Source organism: Dendronephthya gigantea, unplaced genomic scaffold (assembly GCF_004324835.1).
Source record: "Dendronephthya gigantea isolate DGI-Jeju-01 unplaced genomic scaffold, DenGig_1.0 000044F, whole genome shotgun sequence".
Lineage (NCBI taxonomy): Eukaryota > Metazoa > Cnidaria > Anthozoa > Malacalcyonacea > Nephtheidae > Dendronephthya > Dendronephthya gigantea.
Window position 1 is genome coordinate 333,737 of NW_021163054.1, and position 21,741 is coordinate 355,477.

At 37.5% G+C, this 21,741-nt stretch overlaps 3 protein-coding genes across 3 annotated transcripts; all 3 read left to right on the forward strand.

Moving 5' to 3' along the window:
• The first annotated feature begins 8,163 nt into the window (after positions 1-8,163).
• LOC114527376 lies at positions 8,164-8,691 on the forward strand. The gene has a single exon (XM_028549009.1). It carries the CDS (start codon positions 8,164-8,166, stop codon positions 8,689-8,691), a length of 528 nt encoding a protein of 175 aa, XP_028404810.1.
• Positions 8,692-8,751: 60 nt separating this feature from the next.
• Positions 8,752-9,567, forward strand: LOC114527377. Its single transcript, XM_028549010.1, has one exon. It carries the CDS (start codon positions 8,752-8,754, stop codon positions 9,565-9,567), a length of 816 nt encoding a protein of 271 aa, XP_028404811.1.
• A 101-nt stretch (positions 9,568-9,668) lies between these two features.
• Positions 9,669-10,493, forward strand: LOC114527378. The gene has a single exon (XM_028549011.1). The coding sequence runs from the start codon at positions 9,669-9,671 to the stop codon at positions 10,491-10,493; it is 825 nt and encodes a 274-aa protein (XP_028404812.1).
• The last annotated feature ends 11,248 nt before the right edge of the window (positions 10,494-21,741 follow it).

The window sequence follows — 21,741 nt, forward strand, 5'->3', positions numbered from 1 at the left end:
ATACAAAAATTGTTATTTAATATTGAATTTGATGAAACATAGCTTCATTTTATATCAACATGTATAATTATAACAATTTGTAAAAATCAAATTTGCAAGAATAACCTATTTTTTATTCCTTTTGAATGCTGTCAATGTGGTTTTTCTAAACTATAACACTAATATTGTGGTTCGCTCCAAAAAGCACATAATATATACAACCCCCCTTTTTGATGTACTTTTGTTAATTCACAGTTTATTCACAAAGTTTATTCACAGTTTTTTTAGCATTATGTTTGATAAATTGAGCAACCTTGTAGATAAATTGAGCAACCTTGTAGAGTTTCCAGTCAATATTTCATAAATTCAAAAAAATTTTAATGACAATTTGGGAGCAGGAAAATGAAAAATGTTCGCCGAAGTCAATCGTCAATTTTGCTTATAAGTATTTCTATCTTGGCAATTATGCCTAATAAAACATACATTTTTCACTTACCTTTGCATATATAGTATGATGGGCATTAGTCATTATCACTATTTTGCAAACATACCAGACGTCAAAGATACCTCCTTTCGTACTTCATACTGTTTGAAAAGGAAATACAGGTTATCTTTTGTTGTGGAAAGTGAAAAACGTTTCACAACACAAAAAATAGTCCTGCATTGCCTTTTTATTGTTGCTCTAAAATATTATGCCTCGTTGCTCGCTAAACGGTGAAACAGTGCAGGAAAATTTGACAACTGCCACAGCAAAAGAACGTATCGGGAAGGCTAATCCAACAGTCATTCTTTTATAAAATGTTCAAGGCAAAGGATCTTCCAACAGCAGCAGATAATAACACAGTCATTCTTTTATAAAATGTTCAAGGCAAAGGATCTTCCAACAGCAGCAGATAATAACACAGTCAATCTTTTATAAAATGTTCAAGTCAAAGGATCTTCCAACAGCAGCAGATAATAACACAGTCAATCTTTTATAAAATGTTCAAGGCAAAGGATCTTCCAACAGCAGCAAATAATAACAGTCAATAACATAGTCAATAACATAGTCAATAACACAGTCAATTTTTTATAAAATCTGGAAAGTAATGGATACTCCATTTATAATAGATAAGCGACGTCCTGTACTTATAAGGCATTCACGTCGTCTTCAAAAATATTTAAAAACTGCATTCAGGTAGGGTTTTGCCGGGCAAATATATCAATTACTTCTTCAACTTCTATAGAAATGTCGTTGTTAATGTGCATCATTGCTAATCCAGTCAACCTTTCATTCGACATGGTGTTGCGTAGCCAGGTTTTCATGCAACGTAAGGCGGAGATAGATCGTTCACACTCGCAGGTAGTGACTGGTATTATCGCTAGAATTTTAGGGGCTACAAAAATATTTGGAAACGACAGTTCATTACAATTCTGTAGAGTATCGGCAACATTGTCGTATACATTTTTCTCCAGACCGGTTTTCCAACTGGTTTCCCAAAGATCTAGTTCAGCATGCACACTTCGAAAATTAGGCATGTCATCCTTGTACGCGGTCATAAACTTCATGAACTCTGCTTTCCAATTAACACCTTTGCAGTGAAGAAAATTGCTGGGAAGAATGTAAAAGCCATTGTAAAGGTTGCACATTTCAGATGGAAAACGCGACTCAATTTCTGCGATGATATGGTCGAGAAGTGGGATGGTGAATTTCAATCGATAGTAATCACGAGCAGTTTCGGCAGGGAAATTTTCTCGCTTACTTTGGACTTTACACAACCGTAGCATCCACTCGTTTAATCCTATCTTCGTAGCTAGTTGCAGCGCCTCGTCATAATACTTGTTGTGAAAATGTTCGACAGAATCACGCAACATCACCATTTGGGACTTCAAAAGATGGATTTGCTTCAGTGACTCGGAAATATCAATCTTCATTTGCTGTAATTGGATGGTTAAGGATAAAGTGTGGTCAAAAATGTTGGTTGTAATAACTAGGGCCACAACGAATTCAAATCTTTTCAGCGTTAACCAATATATCTCAGCCTCGCTAGCTGATTTATTGAATTTCTTATTATCGTCTCCGCCAGTACGTATTTGATCCAGTGCCTTGAAAATAGCTTCAAATGCTTCTAAGAAACCATCAAGTGATGATATTCTTTCTACCCAGCGAGTCGTAGATGGAGCCTTTAGCTTTTTACGGGTTAAGCCAGACTCTAACATAATTTCACTAAGGTAGTGCGAACGAATAGGAGAAGCACTAAAAAAGGTTGCAATTGACTGTCCTTGCTTCATCATATTTGAAATTTGACGAATTGAACATGCTTTAGCGATTACAAGATTCAATCGATGACTGGAGCAATGGACGTACAAAGCTTTTGGATTTTTACTTAATATGCGACCAGAAACACCCTTTCGTTCACTTGCCATTGCACTGGCACCATTGTAGCCTTGACCGCGAATATTTTCAAGAGGAAGACCGATCTGCTGCAATGAACTTTCAATATTTTCTGCCAAACCCAATCCAGTCATATCTTCTGTGACGTTTGTGTATCTTATGAAACGTTCATTAATTTCCTTGCGAGAGTCGACGTAACGCAAAACAAGTGACATTTGCTCCATCCGACCACAATCGGAAGCTTCATCAGCCAAAACAGAACAAAATGGAGAGCTGCTACTGTTGATTTCCGAAACAATTTTTCGTTCTACTATCTTGCCACAGATCTCTACTAACTTATTTTGAGTTGTCTTTGAGCGATAGGTAGCATTCTTCTTTGCATGATGAAAATGTTCCTCCAATGTTTTGTCACCACTACTTATTCTGTAATTGAGCAAAGCTTGAAAGTTGCCAGGATTAGCTGAATCGTAATGCTGCGAGTCATCACGATGTCCTCGTAAAGCGATATTCTGCCTCCCAGAGAGAATAACTGCACCAAGAATACGTCGATTACATTGAATACGATCATTTCTTAGGCTATTGGCCTGCTCACGAATACCTTTAGTCTTCCCAGGCATCACGTTATTAAAGTGTTGTAATTGTAGCATGGAATCACGATGAAGCAAGGAACTCTTCTCATGATCTTCAAGACGTCTTACAGCACTCTGCCAATTTGTCAACGGTTCTTGAAAAAGTTTGACCAATTTCGTGCCATTGCGTCCTGTCTCACGACCAAACAAAACACAAGAAAGACAAAACGCTCCGTCGTAAAGCTTGGAATAACATAACCAGGACCAACGAGAGAACCAATTAGGAGAGAACTTACGAAATTGCTTCTTAGTGGAACCATATTCACAAGATGGAAAGTTGAACGTAGAAGAAGGACGCCAATGATTTTTTATAATGTCAAACTTAGTGTCATCGTCAATTTCCTGTTGATTACCAACAAAATTTCCAACGTCAAGTGGATCAATGTCAGAGGCATCCAATTTCAATTTTTTTGCAATCTCCATATCCTTGTTTGCAACTTTCCGTTTTAATAACTTTGAAACCACTCAACATTTGTAGCTACCAATGGCAGAACGTTTATTAACCTATGCTAATTTATGCGTGTAGAACACTATTTAAGCTGCTCAGCAAATATGTATTTGTAAAAAATAATAATCGCAAAGAGTGCGGTTAACTTGTAGAGGAGATAAGTTGGTTAAATATAGAAACCTGGGAGTTATTGGATTGAAAGACTGAGAAACGATATAGTCGGTATGTTGGTATATGTTATCTAAATTTTCTAAATTTCTATATTTATCTAAATTTTATAACTAGCTATACTGTAATTATGTTTGTAATGTACTTATGTTTATTATAAGAAAACCTCGTTCGTTTGAGACGTGAGTTTGGCTATATAGTTTAAAGAATTGAAAAAATCGGAGGATGTCCGATACAGTTTTCAACTTCATCGAACTTAGAAGCGATTTTTGTGGTGAGCGAACGTTTATGAACGAGATAGGATGTTTATCAAGTTGAGCTGTTATTGAAGTGCGACGTGGCACTGAATAAATTATGTTGACTTCGAAATCGTCGGTAAGAAGTAATTTTGGAGAGAAGCTACCAGACGCGTTTCCAGAAGAATATTTACAATATCAAGATGCGGACTCGAGAGCTAGAGCACGAAGCAGGAGAATTTATGATGAAGGCTATATACAAGAACGAACACGCCAACTTTCAAAAAGTCGCTCGGGGCACATTAGTTTGTTAACAAGGATTTATAATGAGATTCGTGAGTTAATTACGAACGAGAAAGGAAACGTGGGCGATATATCCTCAAAATATGAAGCTTTTCGTGAGGCGTGGTATAGATTTATAGATGCGCACGAGAAATATTTCGCTTTATTGGAAAGGGAAAGTGATAGAAAAGCCGCTAATGTTAGTTATGAAGAACAGAGAATGAGAAAGTTGGAACTTGATGCCATGGTAAACGAGTGGCGTGATATGGTTGAAATGGCACGGCCCAGTGAATCCAAATCTGGAAGTAAGGGATCAAGATCAAAGTCCAAAGGCAGTCAAGTAACAAAAGCAAGTTCAAATTCGTCGATAATATCAAAGAAAAAGGAAGAAATTGCGCTGGCGCAATTAAAACTGGAACAATTGAAAATACGTCAAGTATTCGAGGAAAAGGAACAAGAACTGAAACGAAAGAAAGAATTAGCCGAAGCTGAAATAGAAGTCGATCGGGCAGCTGTTTCCTTAGAAGTGTATCAACAAGCTGAGGAGCAGAAGGAGAATAGTTCTAAAGGGGAGATCCGTCAAGAACAATCGTTGACGTCTGCCTTGGCAAAAGACGAAGTACCTGTTCATCGTGCACCTACAAGAGTGGATGAACAGCCTCTAGGAAACGTCACTGGAACGAACCATCATGAAGCAGTATTTTCAGTCTCTATTTCTAGATTTAACAGTAGCCATAAAATTGTTGGTGGTTTGTCTGGCAGAAACTATCCTTTCACAAATGATTTACCTTCAACTGATGCATTACCAAGCAGAGACGTCTCATCTGGTCAGACACAAACGACTAGTACAACCTCTGAAGCATATTGTCCAATTCCATTTACACGGCAACCGTTTGTCCCGCAACCCGTCTCAAGATTTGGTTCATCTGCAATACCTACTGGTACTCTATATGAAGACCTGAATGTCTCGTTAGTTGAACCCGATGTTAGATATGTTCCTAGAAGCTTGGGTCCAACAGCAGCTAGAAATGCTGTGCCGCACCACAGAACATACAATTCCCAACCACCAATAGCGTATAATGCGACGTCAGCCACACCAAACACAAGTACTAGTGTAGATATGGTGCAAGCTTTAAGACAAATTGCTAACACGCCTAAATTGGAGTATCTTCATTTCGATGGCGATCCAATGAAGTACGGCGCATTCATACATAACTTTGAGAACTTTTTAGAACGAGATAATTCAGATGAATCAAGAAAGCTACAATTATTAATACAGCATTGTTCAGGAAAGGCAACAGAAGCAATCGAAAGTTGCGTGAGCTTATTTATCAAACGGAGATGGTTATAGAGTTGCGAAAGACACATTATATGAGAATTTCGGAAAGCCACATGTAATAGTGGAAACACACATAAAGAGATTGATGAATTTGCCGAGTTTGAAAATTGGAGATGGTCCTTCACTTTTACAGTTTGCGAGACATTTGGAAACAGCACAAAGAACTTTGACTGGTATGGGATCCGTCTATGTGGCTGATTAAGATCATATGCACGTATTAAGAGAAGTTGTCAAGAAACTTCCAATGTACCTCAGAGCCAAATGGACAGAACTCGCAGGAAACCTTTTCGAATCGGGACGAAGACCACGTTTTGAGCATTTCCTGAAATTTGTCAAGGAGAAGGCAAAGCTTGTGAATAATGAATTTGGAAAGGATATGAGTATTACTTACTCAAAGCCGAAGTTGAGTAGTAAAGATTTGGCAGGAAATATTGGGAAGTCGGACTCGAGATATACCTCATTTGCAGCAAGTGGAATGGAGGACTCAGTTTGTCAGATTTCACCCAATCGGAAATTAACTTGTGAAGTTTGCTCCGGACTGCATCGAATATGGAATTGTGATCGCTTTAAGAAGGCTGAATATAAAGTGAAGCGTAAAATCGTGTTACAAAATGGATTTTGTAACAAGTGCTTAGGGAAAGGTCACATTGCAAGAACTTGCCCCAAAACACATTTCAAATGTCAGGAAGTTGGATGTGATGAACCACACCACACCCTAATGCATCGTCCCAATAATGGAAAGGATCCTCCCTTGCAAAAGCAAGTAAAAACAATGAAGTCATCGCAAACCCGAACTGGGGCCGGCGATCAGCAGGAAACTCCTGATCGAGAAACTAATGCTAGCAGATCAGTTGCTGCAACCCATGCTGAAGGTAACAGAATTTGTTTAGGAACAATTCCAGTTAGAGTTCGAGGAATTGAAGGAACACAAGAAATACAAACGTACGCTTTGTTAGATAGCGGATCGGAAGTGACTCTGTGCGATGAGAGACTAGCTAAGAAATTAAATATAGACGGTGAAAATACGAAATTTACGCTAACAGGAATTAATGGTTCAGTTGAAGTGGAAAGTTAACTTGTCGATATTGATGTTACGTCTTTGGATGGATCAATGGCGGTAGAATTACTAAAGGTAAAAACTGTTAAAGAAATACCAATCTCGAAAGGCTGCGTTCCGAAACAAGTAGATGTAAACAAATGGCCACATCTCCGCGAAGTGTGTATTCCTGAATTAGAAGATGGAAATATCATGTTGTTAATCGGTCTGAAAGAAAGGCCTCGGTTGTTTCTCCCATTAGAATGTAAAGAAGGTCGTGAAGGCGAACCAATAGCAATACGCTACAGTCTTGGATGGACGGTTATGGGTCCTGTTGGTGGCGGCAGAGAAGATGATGGTCTTTCCGTAAATTTCACTCGGGCGTAAGATCAAGACTCCGTATCGTTACATCACAACTTCGCAGAATCGAGTGAGACAAAGGGATGTCGGAGGAAACGTGATTCTTTGAAGTTTGCAGACGAAGAAATATTTCAAGCCAGGATTGCAGGTTGTCAAATTTATGACGAAGTTAAAGATCGGACTAAGGTGAATGATGAAATCTTGACACATCAGTTAGAGCGTTTGTGGAACACTGATTTTAAGGATATAAAGGTGAGCGATAAAGTGTTGGCTTCAGTAGAAGATGAAAAAGCATTGCACGTAATGGAAGAAAGCGTAAAGATGGTAGATGGCCATTTTCAGGTTGCACTACAGGTTGGTGGTGTCGAGAACCCCCGGTTATTTCAAATAACAAGGTAATGGCAGAAAAAAGACTTCGTTCTTTGAATAATCGATTAGTGAAAGATACTGAATTGTTTAAGAAATATACGAATGCTATGCAGGATTATATCAATAAAGGACATGCTCAGAAAGTACCTAAAGAAGAATTGGACAAAGACAACGGAAGAATCTGGTATCTCCCACATCATCCTTGTCACTCATCGATTGAAACCAGATAAAACGAGAATCGTGTTTGACTGCGCAGCGAAGTTCAAAGGTGAATCCCTCAACCAGCATTTGTTGACTGGACCCGATTTAACTAATTCTTTAATCGGAGTCATAATTCGGTTTCGCCAAGAACTGATCGCAATTGTCGCTGATATTGAATTAATGTTCTATCAAGTATTGGTTGAACCCAAAGATTGTGATGCATTTAGATTCTTGTGGTGGGAAACTAATAATCTTAACGACACTCCTACAGAATATAGAATGGTGAAACACGTATTTGGCGCTACATCTTCGCCAAGTGTTGCTAATTTTTGTGTAAAGAAGACTGCATCCTGCTTCGGTGGAGAGTTTGAGAAGGAAGTCGCGGAAACAGTGAACAAAAATATGTACGTCGACGATCTGATGAAATCTGTGGATACACCAGAGAAAGCTATGAAGCTGTCAGAAAATCTTCAGATTAACAAAATGGCTTAGCAATGATCGGAAGGTGTTAGAAGAAATTCCCGAAAATGAAAGAGCAAAATCTGTTGTCAATTTGGAGATTGATAATTTACCTACAGAATGTGCTCTTGGAGTGAAGTGGAATGTCGAGACTGACAACTTCATATGGGAAGTTCGTGAGGAGACTATGGCATTGGCTAAACGAAAGTTACCTACGAGACGAGGAATGCTGTCTGTAATATATTCACTTTTCGACCCGATAGGATTTATTACTCCATACATAATGAAAGCGAAGCTACTGTTACAAGAGTTGTGCCGGAAACGACGAGGATGGGATGACAAAATTGACGAACATGAAAGTCAGCAATGGTATTGTTGGTTGAATGATCTTCCTAAGTTAGAAGAGGTGAAGACAGGACGTTGCTTTAAGCCACAATATTTTGGTGAGATAAAGAGCACACACCTGCATATTTTCAGTGATGGCTCACGTGTGGGATACGGAGCTGTGGCTTACCTACGTCTAGAGAACAACAACGGACGTATTCATTGTTCATTCGTACTTGGCAAGGCTCGTCTTGCACCCATTCGTGAAATCGCTATTCCAAGGTTGGAACTGTCCGCAGCGGTTATGGCTGTACGACTCCATCAAACAATTGAAGAAGAGCTAGAGTATAAGATAGACGGCGTAACGTTCTGGACGGATTCCATCTCTGTTTTGAAATGTATCAAGAACGAAACAAAGCGATTCCATACATTCGAGTCTAATTGTTTGACTGCGATACGGAATGGATCTTCTATCTCTGAGTGGTGATACGTCAACGGTGAAAAGAATCCGGCCGATGACGCATCTAAAGGTTTGAAGTTGAACGAGATGTTAGCAAATAAACGATGGTTAGAAGGACCTGAGTTCTTGTGGAAGACCGAGCATTATTGGCCGACAATGATAGACGTACCACCTTTGGTAAATGAAGACCCTGAAGTTAGAAAGGAGATGAAAATTTATGTCACAACAACTAATGATGATTGCCTGCTGAAGTTACTGCAACGATATTCGTCTTGGTGGTGTTTGAAGCGATCGGTTGCCTGGCTCTCTCGATACAAGCAGTTCTTAAAGATGAAAGTGCACCAAAGAAAGGACGGTGTTGATATAATGAAAATGAAACCTGGCTATTTACGACTTAAAGAGTTGAAACAAGCAGAGATAGACATTGTTCGTTATGTTCAGTCTATGTCATTTCCCGAGCTGGTGAATTTAGAAGCCACTTATCATCTTTCAGATAAAAGGTCTAAGAAGAAGAGTTTAAAGAATATCAAGACGTCGTTATACAAGTTAAATCCGTTGGTAAAAGACGGCTTATTGGTTGTAGGAGGACAACTCAAGAAAGCACAGATTAATGAAGAGTCAAAACACCCGATAATCCTTCCGTATAAGCATCACGTGACAAACCTTATAATTCAGCAATACCATCATATGGTTGGTCATATGGGTCAGGAATCTGTGCTAGCGTCATTAAGAGAAAGATTTTGGTTCATAAAGGGACGATCGGCAGTTCGCCAAGCTATTCGAAGATGTATTGACTGTCAGAAGAGAAAGAAACCACCAAGTGAACAATTTATGGCGGATCTGCCTCGAGATAGATACGAACAACGTTCGTTGGAATTGACTATTTTGGGCCATTGGAGGTGAAACAGGGAAGAAGTCGAGTAAAAAGATATGGTTGCATTTTTACCTGTTTGAATGTCCGAGCAGTACATATCAAGATCGTTCATTCATTGAACACAGATGCAATGATTAACGCATTAAGAAGATTTATTAGTTTACGAGGATACCCTAAAGAAATCAGAAGTGATTGTGGTACAAATTTCATTAACGCAGATAAGGAGTTGAAAGCTAGCATCGAAGAATGGAATCAACAGAAGATTAGATCTTTCTGTAATCAAAAAGGAATAGAATGGACATTTAATCCACCAAGTGCGAGTCATATGGGGGGCGCATGGGAGCGGTTGATAAGAATTGTACGTCAGATTCTTCGAGCGCTGCTGAAAGAACAAATAATTGGAGACGAAGTCCTGTTAACCGTCGTGGCTGAAGCAACAAACATTCTAGACAGTCGACCACTAACGCGAAATGGTGATGATCCACGAGATGAAGTACCACTAACCCCAAACCATCTGTTACATTTACGCCCGTATTCTACAGGTATATTGCCTCCTGGAGTGTTCACCGAGCATGACCATTACAAACGTAGATGGAAACAAGCACAATATTTAGCTAATCTTTTTTGGAAAAGATGGATAAAGGAGTATCTTCCTAATCTCCAAATTCGACAGAGGTGGACAGAAAGAAAGGAAAACTTAAAGGTTGGAGATCTCGTACTTCTCATGGATAAGAATTACAGAAGAGGACAGTGGCCGCTTGCACGTGTTGTTGAAGTGTTCCCAAGTGAAGATGGTTTAGTTCGTAGTGTTAATCTCAAGACAAGTTCAACAGTGGTCACTCGAGCCAGACGAACCCGACGTGGAGAAATAAAAACAACAACGACCTACCTTACTCGCCCAATAACAAAACTATGTCGTCTGGAAATGGACACTGAAGATAAGTGCAATTCATGATGAATGAAATATATAAAACATTGATAGCTTTAGTTATATTGTAGTAAATGACACTTCCTCAAAGTAGTCATTTAGGGGCCGGTGTAGCTACCAATGGCAAAACATTTATTAACCTATGCTAATCTATGCGTGTAGAACACTATTTAAGCTGCTCAGCAAATATGTATTTGTAAAAAATAATAATCGCGAAGAGTGCGGTTAACTTGTAGAGGAGATAAGTTGGTTAAATATAGAAACCTGGGAGTTATTGGATTGAAAGACTGAGAAACGATATAGTCGGTATGTTTGTATATGTTTGTTCAAGTATTTATCTAAATTTTATAACTAGCTATACTGTAATTATGTTTGTAATGTACTTATGTTTATTATTAGAAAACCTTGTTCGTTTGAGACGTGAGTTTGGCTATATAGTTTAAAGAATTGAAAAAATCGGAGGATGTCCGATACAACATTTTTATTGGTAAACATTATACATTGATATACAGCTAGTACTTTTGTAACTACTAACTAGTAAGCTGTATGATCTTGGCAACAATGTGCATGCACCTGTTTAACCTGGTACACTAGCTAAATTTAACCAATATGATTTAACAAAACTGAAACAAAATTCTATAACTTCTAATTAGTTCCTGAAACAGAATAGATAATAAGTTTTAAATACCACTTGACAATTTCTTGGCATCTACTCCTGCTGCTGTCAGAAGATCTTCAGAGTTGTTTCCCTTATCTAAAAAAAGAAATTGACATAAATTACAATGAAGTTGCTGAAAAATCTTAAAATAAAAAATAGTTTGATGTGTAATTGGTCTTACCACTGTTTTGAGGCTTTTCATTCTTTGTTGTAGCATCTTTTACAAGATTATCAGGATTGTCTATAATAGGAAGAGAAAACTATTAATATAATTCAAGAAATGTACAATGAGCAACTGAAATATAAATGACATGTATGATTAACTTTGCACCACTATAATATTTATCGCTTCCCTTCATATCTAAAAGATACCTTGTCATGACGAGCTCTGTTTTCTGTGTTCTAGATCTCGTACAAAAACAACTCAGACACAGAGTTGGAATAATTTTGGCAATGTTTATACATTTACAAAACAAGCACCTAAATATCTAAAATTATATTAATCAAAGGGAATACCTTCAGAAATATTTCCCTTGCTCTTTAGGACATCAGTGATCTTCAGCTGCTGTCTAACTTTTTGTGGTTGTTCACACTTTGACTCTGTCACATGACTTTCTTTATGTTTGAATTCCAACAAAGGGACAAAGTGTGATTAGGTTGAAAGATGTTTGAATCCATACCAGGAAGGGTAGTGATAGTACCAAGACTTGACCATAAGAAAACAAGAGAATGTTGCATGACCTTGTTTGAAAATTTAGTATCGGCTGCTCTTGGAGAAATGATGCCATTCATGAACTGAGAATACTTGGTTTTCTCAGCTATTTTCTCTGGGTAAACAGTTCTTATATTCATCCCAGTCACTGAAGACAAGGCCAACATGCATAAAAGAGAAGAAAATTTTCCACTAACAGTTGTTCTCAAAGCCTCTTGCTGAACGACTGTAGTTCTTGTGGATGGATTTTTCCTGTCATAACCTTCAGCTAATGCTTCATCAGAGACAGCTGCAGAGAATGCAGTATTGTCACAATGGAAGAGATGTGACTTTTCTTTAATAAAAGGATGAAATGCATAAAACTGCTGATTATTGAACAATTCAATGCTTGTCAACATTCGCAACACATGCCATAGTTGGTCTTTACCACACAACATTTTGGAGCATGCTCAGTATAAGCAATTTCCATCTCCCAGGGTTCTGAGGCTGATATTCATATATTCGTGTTCGCAGATCGTAAAAACAATCGATTTCAAAAGGAGTTAATAATGCAGAACATGAATATATGAATATCTGCCCCCGTTATTATCGATATTCCGGTTATTGCCCCCGTTATTATCCAAATTCCACAAGAATACAATAGACTTCCTGTGGGGAAACACGGTTAGAGGACTCGGGACTGTTGCTAAATCGTGCTTCACTGGCGCAAATTATTCCCCCCTGGCGCTGCATAGACACTAAATATTCCCCACTGCATATCTAATTGCATATATTTTACTTGAAAACATGTCAAATTTAAAGCGTGACAAAAATATCGGCTATGCGATAAAAAACCGTCAAATTGTCAAATTCTGCTGCTACCTTCGTCTCCTTTCGATCCTGGACAATTCTCAACTCACTTTTTAAGTTTTTAAACTTGTGTGTTGTTTCAAAGTTTAATTGAGTGATTAAGCTACGAAAGTGGGTATTATGAAACATTTCGCATATTATTAGAAAATTTTGACCGATGCTTTAGCATCGGTAGCATCAGTCTGGATCCGCCCCTGGTATAAAGACTATCTCCACCCAGTAGAATAGTATCCAATACTGATGAGTTCCACCTATCAATACCCTGTATGACTGTAAACTAGATGAAATAACATTAACATAGTCTTTCAAAAGTTAGTTTTACTGTCTACCCATTTCCGTTTGCATGAGACAGTTGACATGAAAGCATACTCTTCTTGCTCTATTTTGGCTCAATTGTTATTCCTATATTATGACAGTTTGGAACAGTTAAATTGCACTTTTAGATGTTAGCAGCAGATTGACTTTGAGTGTGATATTTGGGATGTTCAGTAGTTATTTTTTAAATTTCTTATTTACAACTTCAGCTGATATTTCTAGATATTTCAGAGAGATATATTTAATAATAACTCACTCACATATTTCATAACGATTCACTCAGATATTTTACAATAATTCACTTAGATATTACACAATAATTCACTTAAATATTTCATGAGATTAGTGAGATATTATATAGAGGATATTATTGTCATATTTGCAGACAAACCTGGTCTTGAATCCGATAAATGACAAGTTGATGTGCTGATTGTCTCGTCGATCGAAACAGACTGATGACTTTTAACTGACTTACTAGCAGTTTGGACGGCCGTCGCACCTGATAGTACAACAAAAATTTGTTGTTGTTTCTTGTCTGACAAAGTTGAGTAATTATTTATGGAGGCAACGTTTTTATGTCCAGTTACTTGCATGATTTCGGTTGGCGGGTTGGTGGGATGTCGTTATCAACAATTTTTTGAACCAAATGTTTTTTTGTGCTGTGATTTACTAGCTTCTTGTCAGTTTCCAAGCCGGATTCTTCGACCATTCTCTTCAATATATTTCGCAGTGAATTTACACAGAGCGGAGTACATTTGTACCATTGTTGTCTTTCATTTTTCGGAACTTCAACATTTACAGCCAAGTAGAATGGAGACTCATCTGCCAACATCTCAGCTGGTCTATGAGCACAGTAGGCCAAGTAATTGTTGACCGGACAACGATCTGGATTACTCTTGTTTTTGTACATTTGAGGCTTTCTTGCTCTGCGGTTTCATTGGTTTTTGTAAGTATGTGTTTTTGTTTGTCTTTCTCGACAGAGCTCGACAAAGCAGGTTCCTTCCGAATCTTGTTTCAACTCCAAATCACCCCAACGAAGATCTCTTTGCTCTTTGCCTGGTCTCATACCAAAATGAATACAATTATTCAACCACACAATATTCAGCAAGGCTCTTGGTTCCCAAGACATTACGATCATAAAAGTTGTTCATGTCTTCATCTGACAGCGGGTCAGCAACATTTGGACGGTTCCCTTTGAGATTTTTTAACTGTTTTTGTTCCTTTTTAAGTGTGTCTTGGACATCGTAAAATGCTCTGTCTTTCAAAACAGATGAAGCGTAGTTATTTTTTCTTGGATAACGGTCAATGCTTTGTACAAATGCTCTGAGAGACAACGGCTCGTATTCTTTGCTGTTTTGCTTTCCTACAGACAAAATGAAATTTTTTATAATCCGTTGAAATTCTTTCGAGGGAAGGTCCTGTATCTCTGTCCTCAGAACTGTTGTAAACTGCAAGGAATTCCTTAAAAATACCGATATCATATGTCGTCTTTTTAGTTGTGTTTTCGTTTTCTTGTTCCTCGCAAAACTTGATTACTCTTGTTTTTGTACATTTGAGGCTTTTTTGTTCTGAGGTTTCGTGGGTTTTCGTAAGTGCGTGTTTTTGTTTGTCTTTCTCGACAGAGCACGACAAAGCGGGTTCCTTCCGAATCTTGTTTCAACTCCAAATCACCCCAACGAAGATCTCTTTGCTCTTTGCCTGGTCTCATACCAAAATGAATACTATTATTCAACCACACAGTATTCAGCAGGGCTCTCGGTGAGCTTGTTCCCAAGACATTACGATCATAAAAGTTGTTGATGTCTTCATCTGACAGCGGGTCAGCAACATTTGGACGGTTCCCTCGGCCGAGAGATTTTAACTGTTTTTGTTTCTTTTTAAGTGTGTCCTGGACATCGTAAAATGCTCTGTCTTTCAAAACAGATGGAGCGTAGTTCTTTTTTCTTAGATAACGGTCAATGCTTTGTACAAATGCTCTGAGAGATGATGGCTCGTATTCTTTACTGTTTTGCTTTCCTACAGACAAAATGAAATTCTTTATAATCGGTTGAAGTTCTTTGGGGGGAATGTCCTGTATCTCTCTGTCCTCAGAACTGTTGTAAACTGCAAGGAATTCCTTAAAAATAACGATATCATATGTCGTCTTTTTAGTTGTGTTTTCGTTTTCTTGTTCATCGCAAAACTTGATAATATCGTCCTCGCTTAAATTCACAAGCCTTGAACTTGAAGCCATTTGTAAAACAGCGAAAAAGGCAGGAAATGTTATGTCTATCCTTAGTGTGACATACGGAAAATACGTCACTCAAGTCTCCGATGTAGTGACGTATGAGCACTACAAGTGTTTTAGTTCCCAGTAAAATACCCCTGACCATATAATAATTCATGATAATTCACCCGCATATCTCACGACTCAGATATTTCACTCTGAAATCTGAAATTTAAAGAGACGAAAATATGAAGAATGGAGCAACAAGTGATCAAATAGAAGCAAAGAAATGTAAGGAACATCGTTAGTTTGTGTTGTTAAAGTCAACCATCAAGGCGATCCAAAAGCGACAAGCACAATCTTTTATCTCTGTACAGTTAAACAGTGAATTTCTTCCTAAGTTGGTTGAAGTTCTTTCAGCTCTTTGTCTAATGCCTCCTCTGACTCACAATCCACAAGTCCACAGTATTTGATGTCTCGTAAATGTCTATGAAGTATTTTACACATAAACTCAAAACACATACCTTCTGTGATTTCTCTCGAAATTAGCTCTTTCTGCTTACTTACTGTAGGGGTTGACTAATTCCCCCCACTAATTTCCCACATTCCAATGCTGGTATATATATAAAACTATATATATTGAGAATCAGTATAACATGCTTATTAATTATACATATTTCATTTGGTGCTAATTACAAAAGCATGACATCACAAGTAACTTGATTACTTACAATGAATAAAAATGTGACTAGTAAAAACTAAAAAAATCAAACTACTACCCCTATAAACTATGAATAGTGTCCAGTATCTCTAAAAATGGCACAAAATGTCAACGTTCTTCTCTTACTAAAATAATTAAAATTATATTATAAAATAATTAAAGTTATCTATATAACTGAGGTAACAAGTGGCCAATTTTGGCAGAGACATGTGACATCACATTTCTGCTCAAAATTTGACATTACAATACGGTACCTTTACAATATGATACTAGAAACTTCCCTGCAATTGACTTTTGTATGAAAAGCCTCCAAACAATTTTTACAAATAAACTTTTCACATTTTCTACAATAATTAAAGGTCTTTGTGTCCTTATAAGATTGGTTTTTACCTTTGCGGTAACCCTGCCTTTTGTTTGTTTGTCGTTTGTCCATGTAGCTTATCTATTTATGTATTTTCTTTCTAATGGCAAAGCTAATAAATTAAAAATTAAATGTAAAAAAAAATTAAACCAGCAAATAGTTTCCCCAACACTTGGAAAATAGCCCTTTTTCAGCTTGTATGCAAATCAACCCATTTCAAGTTAAGTTGTATTGGCTATTCCATGGTCACAACGTTTGGAACCATTTCAATGTAAGCTGAAATAGTCTATTGTCAAAGTAAAAATTTTGCAGTTATCACACGTACATAATCTACAACATTGGAGAAATGCTATTGGCTAGCTTAAAACAGGCGCAAAAATGTGATTTCGGTAAATTATCTGTGACATCTTATTGATCATGGCTCTCGACGACTCTGCCAATGAAATTCCTTGAATTCTTAAAGTTCATTTTAAGGTTGAAATGAAATTTATAAAGTTTTTTCATCTTCATAACTATTCTGACGCACAGCTTTTTCGAAAGTCACTGTTGTAAATATTTTTAAATTTACTGAAATATGTTTAATAAAGCCAAAGTATATATTGCTGCCATCTGTGAATATGTTTTGACAATGCAAACTTACCAACTTATTCAATCCTGGTATATTTTTTTAAAAAGGTACCTTTTTGTGTTATGGTAACATTTTTGAAAGTATAAAAAAAAAAGTAATAAATTTTCGTCTATAAGAAACTTTAGAAAAGTAAAACCTGAAATTCGTATAAAATTCTGTCATCATTTTGTAGAAATTTGTGAAAAACAGAATTGCCGAAAATTACCACTGATTCAAATCAGATCGAAAACGGGATTTGCATCAAAATCTGATCCCCAAACTCATTCTAGAGTAAAGCAAAACAAAAGCTTTACGCAAAGCTTTGCACAAAAGCTTTAAGCATCAGTGTCTTATATAAACCTAACGCTGGTGCTAGCGTCCCAAGTTATTTACACTTCACTGGTATCCACGCCATGCAGCGGGGGACCATCACGTGAGCGGTTAAACCAGTTTAGCAATCTCCCTGTACAAATAATGTACAAATGCTTAAAACCGACTTTCATCTGCACGACTGTACTAGCGAGTTCGATAGGAGCTCTCGGAAGAGTGTGTACATGTTGCAACGAGAGCAATTTTAAAGTATGCTCGGAAAATATTACACACACTTAAAATAAAAATGTTTAAAAAATTTTAACTTATAGATATGGAAAAGATATGTTAAATGTCTTCTTATTGGGATATACCTATCAGTAGCAGTGTACCTTTCATACTTCATCTGGAGCGCAGTTTCCTTGAACAAAAGGTAATCACCTTTTTAATAAATATTATTAGAAATGAGATTAGAAAGATGTGGAATTCAATCACTAATAAATTACTACCATTAAACAGATATTGGATTCGGTAGAGATCATTGAATAGCCGGTTACTACTTGGCAACTGAAGAAATTTAAATAAATGAAAGATGTTTAATGCACTTCACAATCTGCTGCACCCGGGAATCTCAGGGCCATTGGTTCGATTCATGCAAGAAGGACTTTGTGTTGCATCCCCAGTATTCTAATCCAACAAAGTGAAATGCATTAAACATCTTTCATTTATTTAAATTATCTTCTTCTTTTCTCCTTGATTAGACCGCAGCACTTTGAAAAGGACAAAACTGATATCCATATGCATTTTGGTAAGTCTACAATACATAGCTACACAGGCTGTAACTGGAGAAATGTGCCTTTTTAAAACTACTGATGATATACTGTAGGAAAATGTTTGCATAATACATTGGTAAAATCAAATGAAAAAACTAGTCGACCACAAAACATTTTGTGATGATTATTATAGATACATTTCATCTAGTTTCATTTGACGTTTTTAATTTTCATTTTGTAGCCCGCTAGCATGCTACTTTGATAGACATTTTGTGAAACTTGCGCTCTAATAATCGCCATTCGTATTACTTTTTTGAGGCTTAATTTCCATTCTATTTCGTATGATATCCTATATGTATAAAGAAAACACACTAGTGTAGTAAACATCCTGTCATGTCATGTAGAAATTTCAATTTAGAAGTTTCCACCAAAAACATTTTGGTGCCCATCTAGAAATGACTCCCCCCCCCCAACTCCCCCAGCCACCACGCCACTGACTGGGCTTAAACCTCCGTATTCTTACATAAAATATTTCGCAAATAAGCGACACTGCTTAAATATTGTAGTTGGCAAAATTCCATAACAACTCATTCAGTCTTTAGGCGTTCTAATATTTTTACACTATTTTATAGGAACAAAAGTGTTTCAGCAGTGTGATGAAGTCAACAAAAATTTAAATCTTAGGAATACTTTTCCAGATTTAGACTACGCCTTCCTTGGCTATAATATCATCAAAGACTACCCAATTCTAATGGTCATAATCCTGGATTTACCCATCAAATCTTCTCTGCTGATTACAGTTACAATTGAAAAACAAGTGATTGTCATTATGTTCCAAGAGGTTTGTTGGTTGTGCCTGACGTATCATATGTTACATTGTTCATCTCAACAATAATTCAAAATACATTTGAGTTACAAAAATCTTTTGAAACATCAGTACATGCCATTGGAGGATTTGGGGCTTTCAGTTTTTCTGCCAGCTCCTGTTACAAGAAAACCTCATCGGACGTGTCATCCGGTGAAAAAGTTTACATAACATTATTGGCTAAATGCTCTTATTACTTCAGTAAAATTGACCTAACCCAACCTCCACCGCTGCATCCTGGTTTTTACCGCTGGGCAAAACAATTAGAGAAAAACAGTTCTGATATTAAATTGCTCCAGTTTATAATGTTCTATGGCACTTATTTCCCAGTAAGTGTTGTATTTGGGGCGAAGTTTACACAACAACACAGTATGAGTTCGCAATCTTATAAAAAGGCATCGTCCAAGGCCATCAGTGTTTCGGCGCAAGCGAGCTATTCTGGACTGATCAGCGTCAGTGGGAAGTTTAGTTTGGACAAAAGTGAATGGCAGGCAGCATCGCAATTTTCAAAGGAAGTTGAAACTACAACTATAACTGTTGGAGCAGCCCCACTAAACAATAGGGACACCACCATATACTGGGCATCAACTGTCAAAGAGAATCCTGTACCAACATCATACGAAATTGAACCAATCTCTAACTTATTTACAAAGCGGTTTATGGAAGGCTCTGGAATAAATTACACATTTTTAAGAGAGAAGTTAGTGGGGATAGAGAATTTGTATCGTCAACAATTATTTCATACTGGAAGAACTGTCAATACCTGAGAGGAATCAATATCTGTTGGTATTACGATTCCTAAATATTACCTCCAAAATCCCATCACGAAGTTCAGTGCTATGGAGACATGTATTTCAAGATGCTTTGAAAATCGCCACTGTTTGTCCATAACTTATATAGCCAGATTTAGACTACGCCTTCCTTGGCTATAATATCATCAAAGACTACCCAATTCTAATGGTCATATTCCTGGATTTACCCATCAAATCTTCTCTGCTGATTACAGTGACCATTGAAAAACAAGTGATTGTCGTTATGTTCCAAGAGGTTTGTTGGTTGTCCCTGACGTATTATATGTTACATTGTTCACCTCAACAATAATTCAAAATACATTTGAGTTACAAAAATCTTTTGCAACGTCAGTACATGCCATTGGGGGATTTGGGGCTTTCAGTTTTTCTGCTAGCTCCTGTTACAAGAAAACCTCATTGGATGTGTCATCCGGTGAGACAGTTTACATAACATCATCGGCTAAATGCTCTTATTACTTCAGTAAAATTGACCTAACCCAACCTCCACCGCTGCATCCTGGTTTTTACCGCTGGGCAAAACAATTAGAGAAAAACAGTTCTGATATTAAATTGCTCCAGTTTTTAATGTATTATGGCACTCATTTCCCAGTAAGTGTTGTATTTGGGGCGAAGTTTACAAAACAATACAGTATGAGTTCGCATTGTTATAAAAAGGCATCGTCCAGGGCCATCAGTGTTTCGGCGCAAGCGAGCTATTCTGGACTGATCAGCGTCAGTGGGGGGTTTAGTTTGGACAAAAGTGAATGGCAGGCAGCATCGTAATTTTCAAAGGAAGTTGAAACTACAACTATAACTGTTGGAGCAGCCCCACCAAACAATGGGGACGTCACCATATACTGGGCATCAACTGTCAAAGAGAATCCTGTACCAACATCATACGAAATTGAACCAATCTCTAACTTATTTACAAAGCGGTTTATGGAAGGCTCTGGAGTAAATTACACATTTTTAAGAGAGAAGTTTCTGGGGATAGAGAATTTGTATCGTCAACAATTACTTCATGCTGGAACTGTCAATACCTGCGAGGAATCAATATCTGTTGGTATTACGATTCCTAATTATTACCTCCAAAATCCCATCGCGAAGTTCAGTGCTACGGAGACATCGTGTATTTCAAGATGCTTTGAAAATCGCCACTGTTTGTCGATAGCTTATATAGCCAGATTTAGACTACGCCTTCCTTGGCTATAATATCATCAAAGACTACCCAATTCTAATGGTCATAATCCTGGATTCACCCATCAAATCTTCTCTGCTGATTACAGTGACAATCGAAAAACAAGTGATTGTCGTTATGTTCCAAGAGGTTTGTTGGTTGTCCCTGACGTATCATATGTTACATTGTTCACCTCAACAATAATTCAAAATACATTTGAGTTACAAAAATCTTTTGCAACGTCAGTACATGCCATTGGGGGATTTGGGGCTTTCAGTTTTTCTGCTAGCTCCTGTTACAAGAAAACCTCATCGGACGTGTCATCCGGTGAGAAAGTTTACGTAACATTATTGGCTAAATGCTCTTATTACTTCAGTAAAATTGACCTAACCCAACCTCCACCGCTGCATCCTGGTTTTTACCGCTGGGCAAAACAATTAGAGAAAAACAGTTCTGATATTAAATTGCTCCAGTTTATAATGTATTATGGCACTCATTTCCCAGTAAGTGTTGTATTTGGGGCGAAGTTTACAAAACAACACAGTATGAGTTCGCAATCTTATAAAAAGGCATCGTCCAGGGCCATCAGTGTTTCGGCGCAAGCGAGCTATTCTGGACTGATCAGCGTCAGTGGGGGGTTTAGTTTGGACAAAACTGAATGGCAGGCAGCATCGCAATTTTCAAAGGAAGTTGAAACTACAACTATAACTGTTGGAGCAGCCCCACCAAACACTGGGGACGCCACCATATACTGGGCATCAACTGTCAAAGAGAATCCTGTACCAGCATCATACGAAATTGAACCAATCTCTAACTTATTTGCAAAGCGGTTTTTGGAAGGCTTTGAGAATAAATTACACATTTTTAAGAGAGAAGTTAGTGGAGATAGAGAATTTGTATTGTCAACAATTACTTCATGCTGGAACTGTCA